The 17,328-nt window shown below is 40.6% G+C and overlaps 1 protein-coding gene across 2 annotated transcripts in view; it reads right to left on the bottom strand.

The window, feature by feature from the left end:
- LOC106088605 (cAMP-dependent protein kinase type I regulatory subunit) overlaps positions 1-17,328 on the bottom strand; it is a 178,939-nt gene that overhangs the window by 117,397 nt on the left and 44,214 nt on the right. The window contains exon 1 of one of the 2 annotated variants that reach the window (XM_013254198.2): positions 3,276-3,550. The exons of the other annotated variant lie outside the window; for it this stretch is intronic. Coding sequence (XP_013109652.1) covers positions 3,276-3,281 — 6 coding nt within the window. The 5' untranslated portion in view covers positions 3,282-3,550. Of the gene's footprint in view, positions 1-3,275; positions 3,551-17,328 lie in introns of those variants that run through there. 2 annotated transcript variants of the gene reach the window in all.

The raw sequence follows: 17,328 nt of genomic DNA, 5'->3' as shown, positions 1-17,328 counted from the left end.
GTGTATATGGCGGCTATATCAGAATATAGACCATACTTAGCAGAGTTATTGAGAGTCATACCAGAACACTTCATGCTAAATTTCAGCCAAATTGGATAAGAACTGCGCCCTCTAGAAGCTCAAGAAGTCAAGACCCAAGATCGGTTTATATGGCAGCTATATCAAAACATGGACCAATTTGGTCCATTTACAATCCCAACCGACCTACACTAATAAGAAGTATTTGTGCAAAATTCCAAGCGGCTGGCTTTACTCCTTCAAAAGTTAGCGTGATTTCGCCAGACGGACGGATGAACGGACAGACGGACCTGTCTAGATCGACTTAAAATGTCATGACGATCATGAATATATATACTTTATGGGGTCTTGGACGCATATTTCGAGGTGATACAAACGGAATGACGAAATTAGTATGCCCCCCATCCTATGGTGGAGAGTGCAAGAAATGTATTATTATACCCACCAGTCATTCCGTTTGCCACACATCGAAATATCAATTTCCGACCCTTCAAAATATATATATTTCGGATCGACGCAAAATTCTAAGACGATTTAACGATGTCCGTGTGTCTGTCCGTCTGTCACTCTAATCTAATCACTCTACAGCCTCAAAAATTGAGATACATACAGATTTTGCCCATGAACATTCCACTAAGGAACAGGGGCAAACTTCTCACATATCAATGAGTACAGTCCGATTCAAGTTTCACCTCAATGATAAGGGGCCTCCTTTTTATAGCCGAGTCCGAACGGCGTGCCGCAGGGCGACAGCTCTTTGGAGAGAAATTTTACATGGCATAGTACCTTACAAATGTTGCCAGCATTAGGAGGGGAAAACCACCGCTGAAAATTTTCTCTGATGGTCTCGTCAGGATTCGAACCCAGGCGTTCAGCGCCATAGGCGGACATGCTAACCTCTGCGCTACGGTAGCACAAATTAAAGATATTTAGCTGAAATTTGGCACAGATACGTCTTTTCTATGCATGCTGGTTAAGTTCTTGAACGGACCAAATCGGACCATTTTTTGAAATAGCTGCTATATAGACCGATCTGCCGGTTGAGGGTCTAAGATCCCTAAAAGCTTTATTTATTACCCGATTTCCGTGAAATTTTAAACATGGAGTTATTTTGAGCCTTCCGACATCCGACCCAAATATGGTCCAGATCGGACTATGTGAAAATATAGCTGCCGTATAGACCGATCTCCCGGTAAAGGGTCTAAGCCCTTAATAGCTTTATTTTTAACCGATTTCGCTGAAATTTGAAACAGTGAGTAGTGTTACGCTTCCCGACATCTGGCTCAAGTATGGTTCAGATAGGACCATATTTGGATATAGCTGCTATATAGACCGATCTCCCGCTAGAGGGTCTGAAGCCCATAAAAGCCTTATTTATTACCCGATTTCGCTGAAATTTCAAACAGTGAGTTATTTTAAGCCTGCCGACATCCGACCTTAATGTGTTTTAGATTGGACTATATATGGATATAGCTGACATATAGACCGATCTCCCAATAAAGGGTCTAAAGCCCATAAAAGCTTTATTTTTTAACCGATTTCGCTGAAATTTGAAACAGTGAGTAGTTTTACGCTTCCCGACATCCGACTTAAATATGGTTTAGATCGGACTGTATTTAGATATAGCTGCCATATAGACCGATCTCCCGATAAAGGGTCTGAGGCCCATAAAAGCTTTATTTTTTATCCGATTTCGCTGAAATTTGAAACAATTAGGTATTTTAAGCCTGCCGACATCCGACCTAAGTATCTTTTAGATGGGACTATATTTGGATATAGTTGCCAAGTAGACTGATCTCCCGATAAAGGGTCTGAAGCCCATAAAAGCTTTATTTATTACTCGATTTCGCTGTACTTTAAAACAGTGGGTTATTTTAAGCCTACCGACATCTGACCTAAATATAGTTCAGATCAGACTATATTTAGATATAGCTGCCGTATAGACCGATTTTTTTTAATTTTAATTTTTTTGTATATTTATTTTAATTTTTGTTCTTTAATATTTAATATAATTTTTTTTTAGTTTTTTAATTTAATTTTTTTAATATATTTGTTTTTACTTAATTTTTTCGTATTAATTATTTGATTTTATTTTTTTATATATATAAAAATAGACATAAAAAATATATGAAAAAATTCAAATTAAAAAAAAATTATATAAAAAAAAAATACTTTCATATATTTATTTTTCTATATATTTCTATTTTAAATATTTTAGCTTTTTAATATTTTTCTAGTTTATATTATTTATAATAATTCATTTTTCATTTTGTTTTTTATTTTATATTTTACTATTTTTATTAAAAGCATTACAGCTTTTTTATAAAAAGGAACGAAATTCAAAATTTTATTTACAAATGTTGATTTCTTTAACTTTCTTTCTATACACTTTTCATATTTATTGCTGACTATTGCGCACAATTTATGAATATAAAGAAGGATTCCTTTGTTGCCATTTTTATAATAACTATGACGTCATACAGCGTTCTCTTCATGAAACACAATCACGCTAACCTCCATTTCACAGAGGAGTTTTCACTGGACACGTTTCAAAACCAACTGTTTTAGAATCTCTACAAGAAATTTATTCAAATCTGTGCATTTGGTCCATATTTCAAATTCAAAAATTCTTCACCCGGATTATTCATACGCCACCCTGTGCATTGTAACAAAAGTAAACAATCAATCATTATCGAATAGCAACAGCAGCAGTAGCGGCAGCAGGACAACAACAACCGTTGTTGCTGCTAAAACAACAGAAAAACAAACGAAAAATATTGTACGACGATGAAAACAAACAGCAGAACGAACAATCGAACAGTGTGAAAAGGTAGTGCAACGGCTCAAATGATTTGGCGACACAATTCTTGTACACAAACAAATAAAAAAAGAATAATGGCATAGCCAACCAACCAGCCAGCTAGTCAACCAGGCAGGCAGGCAGGCAGGCGGCTAGTAAGGAAAACCCCCTAATAAGCTGTTGGTGGTGACTGGTGCTGGTAGTATAGACCATAGTTGGAGCGGTGTAGCACGTTGCGTTACATGGGAACAACATTTGAAAACGAAAATGATTGTATAACTTGCCGGGAGACACGTACTCTTTGCTATTGCTGCTGTTCTGGTGACCGATTTTACCTTTTTTGCCTTCGATTCGATAATTCCCGCTTTGGTAGCAAAAACACCGGGGGCAAATAAAAAACATACTCATACACACACACACACACACATACACAAACTCATTCAAATGCTGTACTCACTTGCATTGTAACAGCACCGCAAAAACACAAAACAAATACAGGCAGACTGCAGGCAGGCAATCAGGCGAAATCGAAAGCGAAAACACACACCGACACAAAAATGCACTTTGCAAACACAACAATTATTGCTAGACCAACGCGCAAACACACACACACACAGTTACACACGAACGCACTCTCTATCTCTCTTCAAGACTGCAATATAGACCACGGACAACACACACGATGTATAAAGTCGGGCGACAGCACAAAATACAAGTCTTGTATCGTTGGAATTTGATTGGCAACTAAACCGATGATGATTGCTAACTAAGTTACCCAGCAGTTGTGGCGCCTGATGATGCCAAAATACTCTGCTGCCAACCAAACGAAACCAAACCATGCTCTGCTCCTACCGACCTACCAAACTTCCCATCTAAGGCCCATTTTCCACCCAAAAGCCCTAAGCAAAGAAAGTGCGAGGGAGGCGCACATTGGGTGAGTAGAGAGTTGGGGTAGCTGTGTGGCTACAGCACACAACTCGAAGACAAACTGGCCGACTTGCGGTGGCAGCCCCTATTGTCATCGTCATTGGCTGCCTGCCTCCCCCTAAGCCCCTCCATAACAGAAACGAAATATGCTAAAAAAAACATTCACACAGCTAACGTTGAAGAAGCAAAGCCAGCAGTAGAAATCTTTACCAACAACAAACACTGGGTTTTTGCTGTTCATGTTCATTTCTGGTACGCCCGCTGTCTACAGTTTATAACAGGGAGCATGCATGGATTTTGGGCTTCTACCCATTTACCCCCTTGCCACATAGCAAAAAAAAGGTATCACAACTGTTTGTAAGTGTTTGTGCCTGTGATTATGATGATGATGAAGAAGAAGAAGAAGAAGGAAACGGCACTTGTGACGACACAATGACCTTCACCATCATTTATTTGTATCACTTTTACACTCGCACATACATACTCACACACACACATGTGCACAATCTTATTTCTATTTTGCAAAATCTCACTTAAGCCCCCCTACTGAGAAAGAGACATTGTATACAAAAAGAATACGAGAGAGAGGGAGAAAGAGAGAGAGAGTAATATTGAATGAAGAGAGTTTCAAAATGTAAGAGAAAGATTTTCTCTATATTACTCTTGTTTATGAGCAGATATGCCACATTTCGAAATATGTGGGAATCTTAGTATCTTTGCAAAAGAATTTTGAAAGGTCTGGTCTTTGATTTAAAAAAAAAATACAATACCTTTAGCCTTAGTGACAACGATTTACCAATGCTGTAGTTCCGCTTTGAGCTTGGAATCCGGATTGTAAAAAATTTCGCGCACATGTTTAAACCTCAAAAGGTGTAAGTAATTAGAGATAACCCAGCAAACCACCGACCGACACGGGATAACTATGAGCACCACACAGGCTGAAACTTTGAGCTCCGACTTGCGTGGTGTCCATCGTTATCACGAGAAGCTTAGCTGAAAGCTACCGGGCGCCTCCATAGATTGCGGATTGTGGAAAGCTCCGCTTTTATGCGGAGTAGCTGCAAATGCGGCCACGGGCAGTCAGAGATTTTCGGGCAAGAGAGTCTGAGTGAGGAGTCAGGTGGCACTGGCTCTTAATTAAATACTGAGTGCCAATGAAACTCGAGATGACAAGGCGATCATTAGTTAGATCAATGACCATCATTAGTGTCTGTTCCCAGGTTAGGGGCGGTTGGAGGCGAGCGTCGGATCTTGGAACAAGCGGCTCGCCACAACAAGGAATACATGTGCAATCCCACAAAACCCATGAGGTTGGGGCGCTGCGCCAGTAACCCGCCCCCGGAAAACTATAGGAACTACTATGAGATACAAAGGAATAGTAAATAGTATGACCGCTGCCCCGCCCATGATATTAAAATCGTTTTGGGAGATTTTAATGCGAAGATAGGGAAGGAAGTCATTCTTGGTCCAACAGTCGGAAAGTTTAGCCTCCACGAGATAACTTCCAGTAATGGGTTGAGGCTGATAGATTTCTGTTAGATGTACGATCTGCTGTTAGATGTACGATCGATCCGTGGAGCGAATGTAGATTCGGATCATTACCTTGTTGCAGCAAAGATTCGCACCGGTTTGAACATGGCGAGGAAAGTACCATCTGACACTGCACGGAAGCTGGACATTGAAAAGCTGCAAACACAACACTCGACTGACGCAACTGCTTGATGAAAGCACTCCTTATTCCGATGATATAATAGCGCGGTGGCAAACTATTGCCCCATGCCGCGAAATCCGTACTTGGGTACCGGAAGCCTCCCCAAGAAATCCATGGTACGCCCAACAATGTCGAGATTCTACTGAAGCCTCTTGGCTTACAGAGCAACCTTGCAATCAGTAGCAACGCGCCAGATGCAGGAGAGGTATCGGGAGAAAAGCGGAGAGGAGAAACGTCTATTCCGCAAAAAGAAAAAGGAAAATGGAAAGACATGAATATGAGCGAATTGAGATGTACAGGAGTGAGAATGAAGTCCGGAAATTCTACCAATGAATTAAAGATCATACCGATGGCTTTGGAAATCTGGTAACTGGCACAGATAGCGTGCTGAGGATATGGACGACGATGGCGGCGAAAAGGATACCGCAGAACCAATCCCTGATTATAGAATGAGGAACAAGTAGCAGTGGCCAGTCTGAAGAACAACAAGGCAGCAGGAGCCGACGGGTTAAGTATGAGTCGGGCACTGTATAACTATGAGTACCACACAGGCTGTAACATTGAGCTCCGATCTGTGTGGTGTTCATTGTTATCACGAAAAGCTTAGATGCGAGCTTCCGAGCGCGTCCACAGGTTGCGGATAGTGGAATGCTGCATACGGAGTAGCTGCAATTGCAGTCGCGGACAATCGGCGGTATGAAGCAAAGAGTCTCAGTGAGAGGCCGGGTGGCGCCGGCTCTTGCATAACTACTGAGTGCCTATGATGATCGATATCACAAGGAGAGTTGTTGGCGCCTTTAAATAACCAATGGCCATGATATTCCCGCGGCGATCGGTGCTTTTGATCGGAACGAGCTTGCTCACCTATAGGAACTAGAGGAGGATCGCCACCTTCACATATATACATGTGGCTACAACAACAACAGAAGCCGACGGTTATTCGATGAACAGTTGCCCCTGCACGAGGTTGTGCATTAAATAGAAGAATCCTTCGATGGCCAAAACGTACACACTGCCGGTATGCATTGACATCCGAGGGGCTTTTAATAATGTGCGGACCGACACACTGATCCAATCCTTACACCAGTACCGGATGGACCCGATGCTCAGAGACTGGATAGACCATATGCTAAGGAACAGGTGGATAAATTGTATGTCCCATGGCATAAATATAAGGGAGAAGGTGGCACAACGCACGACACAGGGGGACATTTTATCACCACGCCCATGGGTGACCACCATAGACGACCTATTACGGATGCTAACCCGTCCGTACGCAGACGATGTTATAACACTTCTAAGGGGCAAGGATTCGAACGAGCTATGCAGAAGGGCCCAAAGGGTCTTGCATATGGCATATGACTGGGCTAGACTCGGAGAAGACTGAAATATGCCTGTACACGAGGAAGACGAAGGTGGGCCAATTTAATGAACCACGTTTCCTCAATAAGACAATTTCGATATCTGACAAGGTTAAATACTTAGGTGTGATGTTGAACAGGAAACTGAAATGGAAGTTTCACATTCAGGAGCGTACTGAGGAGGCTCACAAATGTTGGGGCTTGGGAAAACGGGCCGTAGACTCGAAATGGGGCCTGCATCCGACGATAGTCCACTGTCTCTATAGGAGTGTGATTGGACCAATACTTACTAACGTCTCAGTAGTTTGGTGGACTGCCATGGAGAAAAAGTGCAACGTTAGGATTATACAACAAGTTCAGAGAACATGTTGTCTTGGCATAGGCGCAGCGATGGGGACCACTCCTAATAGGGCAATGGAGACCATTCTATTGTAGATATCCGACCCATAGACACACAGAGTAAATGTGAGGCAGCCATTGCGGCCATGAGACTTTAGGCGATAGGAGAATGGATAGAGGAAGGGAACAGCTCATGCCATTGCGGTATAATCAAGGTGAGGATAGGAAACCTGGAAGGAATGGAAGAGGTTTCCGATAGGATACCTGAGACGACACTTGAGTTCGAGTACAAGGCACTGCTTCCAACGGCTCAGTCTTGAATTGACGGAACCCTAGCATTGCCACCTGTTAAACGAATGGATCACAGCTAGAGGACAAAGTGGGCCTGGGGTCTACATTGAGAACCCAGGAACTGAGATCTGTTTTAGACTGCCTGACCATAATACGATCGTGCGCAGAACCAGGCGATCACGGAATGCGTGAGGTGGTGTGGAGGTCGAGTATGATCATCTTTACGGACAGTAAATAGGACATAAGGACAAAAACAACCAGGACGTTAAGGTCACGAACAGTGTCGGAATGTAAGAAGAAGATTAACGCCTTTTTTTGAGGATGGTACGATCCGCATCGTTTAGGTGCCGGGCCATAGCAGAGTAACTGGGAATGAGAAAGCAGACGATTTGGCAGTGAAGGCCAGACAATTGTCGTCAATAAACTTGGTTATGCCGAAGCCTTTCGGGTCGACGCAGTACGAGTTAAGAACGTGGGCGACAAATGCGCATGCAACCCTGTGAAACAGCGAAAGGGTCGGTAGGACGGCTGTCGGTATAGCTCTCGGTATCATGCTCTCGGGAGCATTTTCTATGTCATTGCCCGGCTTTTGCGTCTATAGATTTAGCTCCCATATAGAACTATCTGCCGATTAAGGGCCTTGAGCCCATAAAAGCTGCAATTAGTATCAGATTTTGATTAAATTTGAGGTATTGACTTCTTTCCCGACATCCGACTTAAATATAGTTCCAATCGGGCTATATGTAGATATAGCTGCCATATAGACCAATATGGCGATTTAGGGTCTTAAGTCTGAAAGAGCTAAATTTTTTGTCCGATTTCGCTGAAATTTTAAGCAGGGAGTTGTACCAGGGGCCCCGATATCCATATTTACATATAGCTGCCATATAGATCGATATGACGGTTTAGGGTCGTTAGCCCGTAACATGCGCAGTTATTATCCGATTTCGATAAAATTAGAAACAGCGAGTTGTTTTGAGCCTCCCGACATCCGACTCAAATATGGTTCAGATCGGATCATATTTAGATATAGCAGTCATATAGACCGATTAAAAGCCGTAAGGGCAGATCGATTTATATGAAACAGTGAGTTGTTTAAAGGCTTTCGTCGTCAGACCTAAATATGGTGCAGATTGGACAATATTTAAATATAGCTGCCATATAGACCGTTTGCCGATTTGGGATCTTAGGCCCATAAAAGCCGTAATTATTGTCTGATTTCGCGAAAACTTGAAATAGCGAGTTAATCAAAGCCTCCCGATATGCGACTTAGATATGGTTCAGATCGCACTATATTTTGATATAGCTGCCATATGTTCACGGTTTTAATTACTTACTCATTTATACATCATATCTTGATTGAATCAAACTTACCTAAAAACAAAAAAAAATAGAATACGTTAATATTGAGTAAAATGTGTATACATTTATTTTATTGTGTAAAACTGAAGAGACAAAATTTAATAAAATCGTAGCAAAATGAATTCAGAATAGAATCTTAATTTTCTTGTTTATTTTTCAAGATTTGGTTTTTTCCCACGAACATTCCATTAAGGAACAGGGGACACTCCTCTCATAACAATGAATGCAGTCCGATTAATGTTTCATCTAAATGATAAGGGGCCTCCTTTTTGTTGCCGAGTCCGAACGGCGTGCCGCAGAGCAACACCACTTGGTAGAAAGGTTTTAACATGGCAGGATGCCTCACAAATGTAGTCAGCATTAGTAAGGAGATAACCAGCGCTGAAAAAATTTCTTATGTTTACGCCAGTATTGAAATCCAGGCGTTCGACATTATAGGCGGACATGCTAACCTCTGGCCTACGGTGACTTTTTCAAGATTTTTTGCAACATAAATTTTGCCCATGAATATTCCGCTAAGGAACAGAGGCAAACTTCTCACACATCAATGAGTGCAGTCCGATTAAGGTTTTTAAGCTCAATGATAAGGTGCCTCCTTTTTATAACCGAGTCCGAAAGGCGTGCCTTAGTGAGACACCTATTTGGAGAAAAGTTTTTTTATGGCATAGTACCTCACAAATGTAGGGGAAAACCACAACTGACATTTTTTTTTGATGGACTTGCCAGGGTTCGAACCCAGGCGTTCATCGTCATAGGTGAACATGTTAACCTCTGCCCAATGGTGGTCTCCAAGACTTTTTAAGATTACTAATAGGAAATTTCCCATGAACATTCCTTTAAGGAACAGGGGATTTTTAAGGCAGCAGCCCATATTATTGGGTTGCCCAAAAAGTAATTGCGGATTTTTTAAAATAAAGTAAATGCATTTTTAATAAAACTTAGAATGAACTTTAATCAAATATACTTTTTTTACACTTTTTTTCTAAAGCAAGCTAAAAGTATCAGCTGATAACTGACAGAAGAAAGAATGCAATTACAGAGTCACAAGCTGTGAAAAAATTTGTCAACGCCGACTATATGAAAATTCCGCAATTACTTTTTGGGCAACCCAATACATACGGATGATTTTATATACACTCAACCATAGGATGGGGGTATACTAATTTCGTCATTCTGTTTGTAACTCCTTCGTCTAAGACCCCATAAAGTATATATATTCCTAATCGTCATGGCACTTTTTTAAGTCGGTTTAGACATGTCCGACCGTCTGTCTGTCGAAGCACGCTAACTTTCGAAGGAGTGAAGCTAGCCGCTTGGAATTTTGCACAAATACATCTTATTAGTGTAGGTCGGTTGGGATTGTAAATAGACCATATCGGTCCATGTTTTGATATAGCTGCCATATCTTGACCTCTTGAGCCACTAGAGGGCGCAATTCTTATCCGATTTGGCTGAAATTTTGCATGAGGTGTTTTGTTAGAATTTCCAGAAACTATGCCATGTAAGATTCAAATCGGTCACTAATATGATATAGTTGCCATATAAACCGATCTGGGATCTTGACTTCTTGAGCCACTAATGGGCGCAATTCTTATCCGATTTCGCTGAAGTTTTGCATGACGTGTTTTGTAATGACTTCTAACAACTGTGCTTAATATGGTTCAAATCGGTTCATAACCTGACATAGCTGCCATATAAACCGATCTTGGTTCTTGATTTCTTGCGCCACTAGAGGGCGCAATTCTTATACGATTTGGCTGAAGTTTTGCATGACGTGTTTTGTAATGACTTCTAACAACTACGCCAAATGTGGTTCAAATCGGTCCATCACCTGACATAGCTGCCATATAAACCGATCTGGGATCTTGACTTCTTAAGACTCTAGAGGGCGCAATTATTATCCGATTTGGCGGAAATTTTGTACAACGGCTTCTGCCATGATCTTCAACATGCGTATCAAACATTATCTGAATCGATCTATAGCCTGATACAGCTCCCATATAAATCGATCTTCTTTTGTCCCTACTTCTTCTATGGTCTGCAACATTCAATTCGATTATGGTCCGAATCGGACCATAACTTGATATAGCTCCAATAGCAAAGTAATTATTTTCTTTTATCCTTTGCCTAAAAAGAGATACCGGGAAAAGAACTAGGCAAATGCGATACATGGTGGAGGGTATACAGGATTCAGCGCGGCCGAACTTAGCACGCTTTTACTTGTTTTTAAATTTTTTTTATTTTTTTTTTATTTATTTTTTTATATTTATTAATTTTTTTATTTATTTTAGCGTTTTATTCATAGACATGTGGAAACCCTATTTTAAGCCGTTAACATTTATCGTTATGAATAGGTATGGGTATGGTTGTGTGTGTGTGTGTGCATGTGTGCCTGCTTTTCCAAGTTCAAAACTGCCATTTATTTTAAACGTTACTCGAAAGCTTGCCCTCTCATCACAACGTTGTGTATAATTTTTTTTCTATTTTTTTTTTTTTACTCATAAAAGCTTTATTTTCCCTGAGAGAATTATGTTTACCAAAAGTTTTGTGTTTTAAGGTGACCATCCTAAACATGAAAAACACATTGAAATGAATGGACGGCAATAGGGCGACCAAAATGGGAGTTGATTTATTTATGTTTGTAAACAAAAACATTAAGGAATAACGAAACACTTCGAATGCTGAAAATGCAAACTTTTTGTTGTGCTTATGCTAGGCATGGGTAAATAGCAAGTATAAGCGTGCTATTGGGTTGCCCAAAAAGTAATTGTCGGTAATATAGTAGTAATATAGTCGGTGTTGACAAATTTTTTCAACGGCTTGTGACTCTGTAATTGCATTCTTTCTTCTGTCAGCTGTTACTTTTAGCTTGCTTTAGAAAAAAAGTGCGCGAAATTTTGTTTACATTTGTTTGTTTGGCGTCAATTTTAATATGGGTACCACATGTATTGAAAGAAATTCATTTAACAAACCGAATCAACGCTTGTGATATGCACCTTAAACGCAATGAATCATAACTGGAGATGAAAAATGGATTGTTTACAACAACGTTAGTCGAAAACGATCATGGTCCAAGCATGGTGAACCAGCTCAAACCACTTCAAAGGCTGATATCGACCAAAATAAGGTTATGCTGTCTGTTTGGTGGGATTGGAAGGGTGTGGTATATTTTGAGCTGCTTCCAAGAAACCAAACTATTAATTCGGATGTTTACTGTCAACAATTGGACAAATTGAATACAGCCATCAAGCAGAAGCGACCAGAATTGGTCAATCGTCAAGGTGTCATATTCCACCAGGACAACGCTAGACCGCACACATCTTTGGTCACTCGCCAAAAACTGAGTGAGCTTGGCTGGGAACTTTCGATGCATCCACCATATAGCCCTGACCTTGCACCGTCAGACTACCATTTATTTCGATCTTTGCAGAACTCCTTAAATGGTAAAACTTTCGACAATGATGAGGCTATAAAATCGCACTTGGTTCAGTTTTTTGCAGATAAAGGCCAGAAGTTCTATGAGCGTGGAATACTAAATTTGCCAGGAAGATGGCAAAAGGTTATCGAACAAAATGGCAATTATATATTTGATTAAAGTTCATTCTAAGTTTTATTAAAAATGCATTTACTTTCTTTTAAAAAATCCGCAATTGCTTTTTAGGCAACCCAATAAATTTGGCCGGGCCGAATCTTATATACCCTCCATCATGGATCGCATTTGTCAAGTTCTTTGCCCGGTATCTTCTTATAGGCAAACAAAGGAGAATGGATAAAGCTAGTCATTCTATTGCAGCTATATCGGGTTATACACCGATTTGGTTTGGATGCTGGAGAAGTGTTTGTGCAAAATTTCAGCCAACTCGGATAAGAATTGCGACCTTTAGAGGCTCAAGAACTTAAATCGGGAGATTGGTTTATATGGGAGCTATATAAGGTTATGGACTGAATCGGGCCACATTTGGCACGTATGTTTAAGATCATAGAAGAAGTCGTTGTACAAAATTTCAGCCAAATCTGTTAAAAATCGCGCCCTCTAAAAGCTCAAGAAGTATAATCGGGATATAGGTTTATATGGGAGCTACATCGGGTTATGAACTGATTTGACCCATACTTGGCACAATTGTTAGAAGCTAAAACAAAGCACTTCATGCTAAATTTCTAGAGATTTAATAAGTCAAGACACGAGATCGGTTTATATGGCAGATATATTAAGTTATGAACCGATTTTGACCTCTAGAAGTTTAAGAAGTACAATCGGGTTATATATTTATATGGGAGCTATATAAGGTTATGAACCGATTTCGGCCATACTGGGCACAGTTGGTGGAAGTTAAAACCAAACACTTCATGCTAAGTTTCAGCCAAATCGGACAAGAATTGTGTCCTCTAGAAGCTCAAGAAGTCAAGATCCCAGATCGATTTATATGGCAGCTATATCAGGTTGTGAACCGATTTGGACCATACCTGGCACAGTTGTTTGAGGTCAAAAGAAAACACTTCTTGCAAAGTTTTAGCCAAATCGAATAGTAATTGCGCCCTCTGTAGGCTCAAGAAGTATAATCGGGATATAGGTTTATATGAAAGCTACATCAGATTATGAACTGATTTAGAGCACTCTTGGCAAGACAAAATAGTGCAAAATTACGGCCAAATCGGATAATAATTGCGCCAAGACTAGTAGTTCAAGAAGCTCAAGAAGTCAGAAAGAAGAATTTTTAAAACCAAACCACAAATGAAGATTTGGCAACCCGAACAATTCTTTTGAAATGAGGTGGGCCAAAAGGCGCCCGAATGTTCACATCCCCTACATCAGACAGTTTCTCAAAGAAATGAGAACCTAAAGTGGAACTCCTTCAGACTGCTAATGCGGGACACACACACAGAAGGTGTTCTATAGTCTCTTCTTCTTCTTCGATGTCCTCACAGCTTCTGCAAAAGTCGTTGCTGGTTTTCCGATTAGACAGTGACCTGTCATGACGGACACAATGACTGAGACGTCTGTTCTAGCCAGTGACAACAAAGCGGTAGACCTCTTCAAGTTTAGATTAGGCCACATGGTTTTGGAATGCTCGAATCGCTCTCCGACTCCAGCTTAATACTCCGACTCCGGCTTAGACACCGACTCGGGGTCGGAGCCGAGAGCTAAACTCCACAGCCCTGCCAAGGATATCGTAGTTCCAATCAGTTCTATCAGGAATAGTCGTACAATACTTTTTATCAAAAAGCGGCTCAGGTAACCCTACATGACATCGGACATTGTATCAAGGATGACACAGTGTCCGTAGCCGCCACATGACCAAAGAGAAAGCTCCCTTAGCCTTCCGGCAGTGGTCGCAGCAATTTGTCTGACCACAATGTCCAGAGGCATTAGATGTAACACTAAATCCATTGCATCAAATGGTGTCGTCCTCAGAGCGGCAGTGTGATGCACAAACAAACCATCCTTTGGATCCGGTTGAGTATTGAACAGTGGGTGGACTTTTGAAGCGCCGTCCACCAGACCACAACACCATATAGCTTTATAAGTCTGACAACTGCAGTATATACCCAATGAATGACGCGTGGTCCAAACCCTTAACTTTGCCAATGGCTCTCATGGAGGTGTAAAGGGCAAGAGTTGCCTTTATTGCTTTATAAATTGTTGGATTTGAAATTCAATTTCCTGTCCAGCAAAACACCCTGGTATTTTGCGCTTTCTGTAAATGAAACATTCTCTCCTCCGAAAGAAACAGGTTCCACTGTAGGCAACTTGTATCTCCTGCTGAAAATAACTACTTCTGTCTTGCACGAAATTACACCTAGACCACTTTCGGTAGCTCACTTTGCTGTTGCACCTAGAGCTTCCTCATGTATAACTCTTAGAGTGCTGGGAAACTTCCCCTAACCGCAATTGCCACGTCATCAGCATACGCAATGACTTTTATAGCTTTTTCTTCCAGAGACAATAATATATCGTAAATGGCTATAGCTAGACCACCGTAGCGCAGAGGTTAGCACGTCCGCCTATGACGCTTGACGTCTGGTGGTTTTCAGCGGTCGTTTTCCCTCTTAATGCTGGCAACATTTGTGAGGTTCTATGCCATGTAAAACTTCTCTCCAAAAGAGGTGTCGCACTGCGGCTCGCCGTTCGGACTCGGCTATAAACAGGAGGCCCCTTATCGGACTGCACTCATTGATATGTGAGAAGTTAGACCCTGTTCCTTACTGGAATGTTCATGGGCAAAATTTGCAAATTTGCAATTTAGCTATATTCCAAAGTAGAGGAGTGATCTCAGTCAAAATTGCAACAAAAAATTAAAAGTTCTATGTCTCCAAAACCAATGAAGATATTACATACTTCAAGTGGACTTTTTTGTAGGGATTTTTGAGCACTATCCAGAAAAGAAAGAATTTTGAAAATTGGACCACAAATGACGATTTGGCAGCCCCAAAAATTTTTAGCAGTTCCGAGGTGACCAACAATAGGGGCCTGTCAAAAGGTGCGCGGACCACCTAGGGCTTTGAAATTTTACACATGAATTTCCTAACACCATATTTTAAATTTCAAATAGATATCTCTACCCGTTCTCACACCGCATACTTCATTCCTTTTTTATCGAATTTCTTCCACTGTGCGACTTTTAATAACTGTACCAAGTACGGTTGAAATCGGTCTATAACACCTTGAGCCCTTGGAAACCGCAATTTTTGTCCGATTTGGCTAAAATTGTGCATTAAGTGTTCTGTTACGTCTTCCAACAACTTTGCCAAATACGGTTACAACGGATACAACCCGATCTAACGAATTAGCTTCTTGAGCCACTACAGAGGGCATTTATTACCTAATTTGGCATTTAGCGCTTTGTTTTGACTTCCAATAACTGTGCCAATTATGGTCCAAATCGGTCTATAACCTGATGCCTAGAATTGGACTTATATCTTTGATATATTAGCTCCTAGAAGCCGCAATTGTTATCAGATTGGACTGAAATTTGCATGTAGAGTTCTGCTACAAAGGAAAATGTGCCAAGTACGGTTGAAATTGATCTACAACCTGATAAAGCACCCATATAACCGGATCTCCCGATTTGACATTTTGAGCCCCTGCAGTCCGTAAGTTTTGTTCGATTTGGCTCAAATTTTGTATTTAGTGTTCTGTTATGACTTTCAACAACTGTGCCAAGTATGGTTGAAGTCGGTCTATATCCCATATAACCCGATCTTTGTCCGACTTGGCTCAAATTCAGTATGTAGTGTTCTGTTACGACTTCCAAAACTGTGCCATGTACGGTTGAAATCGGTCTATAGCCTGACATAGCTCTCATAAAAGCCGATCTCTCGATTTCTCGCCTGGATCCCCTGAAACGTTCTGTTCTGTTACGACTTCCAACAACTGTGCCAAGTACGGTCCGAATCGGTCTTTAATCTGATGTAGCTCCCATGTGCATTTGTTTGTAACACCCATAAGAAAGAGATATAGACCCATTGATAAGCATACCGATCGACTCAGAATCACTTTCTGATTCGATTTAGCTATGTCCGTCTGTCTGTCTGTCCGTCCATCTGTCCATGGTAATTTGTGTACAAACTACAGGTCGCAGTTTTCATCCAATCCAGGCGAAATCTATTGAAATTGGAAAAAATCGGTTCTGATGTAGATATAGCTTTCATATATATGTTCGTCCGATTTGCTGTTATAATGCAATAAAATGGTCATTTGTTAACCGATTCTCTCGAAATTTGACGGGAAGGATTTTCTAATGACTTTCGATATTACTGGTGAATTTCATAGAAATCGGTTCAGATTTAGATATAGCTCTCATATCTATATATATATCGCCCGATTTTCACTCCTAGAGCCACTGCAAGCTCATTTATTGACCAATCTTGCCAAAACTTTGTACAACGCTTTCTTCGTTTACTACCACAATATCTGAGAAGTTTGCTAGAAATCGGTTCAGATTTAGATATAGCTTCCATGTATATGTTCGTCCGATTTCGAGAAAAATCGCAATAAAGTGCTCATTTTTCAATCGATTCTCTAGAAATTCGGCAGGAAAGATTTTTTAATAACTCTCAATATAACTGGTGAATTTCATAGAAATCGGTTTAGATTTAGATATAGCTGCCACATATATATATCGCCCGATTTTCACTTCTATGGTCGCTGCAAGCGCATTTATTGACCAATCTTGCCAAAACTTTGTACAACGCTTTCCACGTTAACTACCACAATATCTGAGAAGTTTGCTAGAAATCGGTTTAGATTTAGATATAGCTTCCATGTATATGTTCGTCCGATTTCGAGAAAAATCGCAATAAAGTGCTCATTTTCAACCGATTCTCTAGAAATTCGACAGGAAAGATTTTCTAATAACTCTCGATATAACTGGTGAATTTCATAGAAATCGGTTCAAAATTAGATATAGCTCTCATATATATATATCGCCCGATTTTCTCTCTTAGAGCCACTGCAAGCGCATTTATTGACCAATCTTGCCAAAACTTTGTACAACGCTTTCCACGTTAACTGCCACAAT

Source organism: Stomoxys calcitrans, chromosome 1 (genome assembly GCF_963082655.1).
Source record: "Stomoxys calcitrans chromosome 1, idStoCalc2.1, whole genome shotgun sequence".
Taxonomy (NCBI): domain Eukaryota; kingdom Metazoa; phylum Arthropoda; class Insecta; order Diptera; family Muscidae; genus Stomoxys; species Stomoxys calcitrans.
Note: the sequence above shows the minus strand (reverse complement) of the source record. Positions and strands in the feature narration are given on the sequence as shown.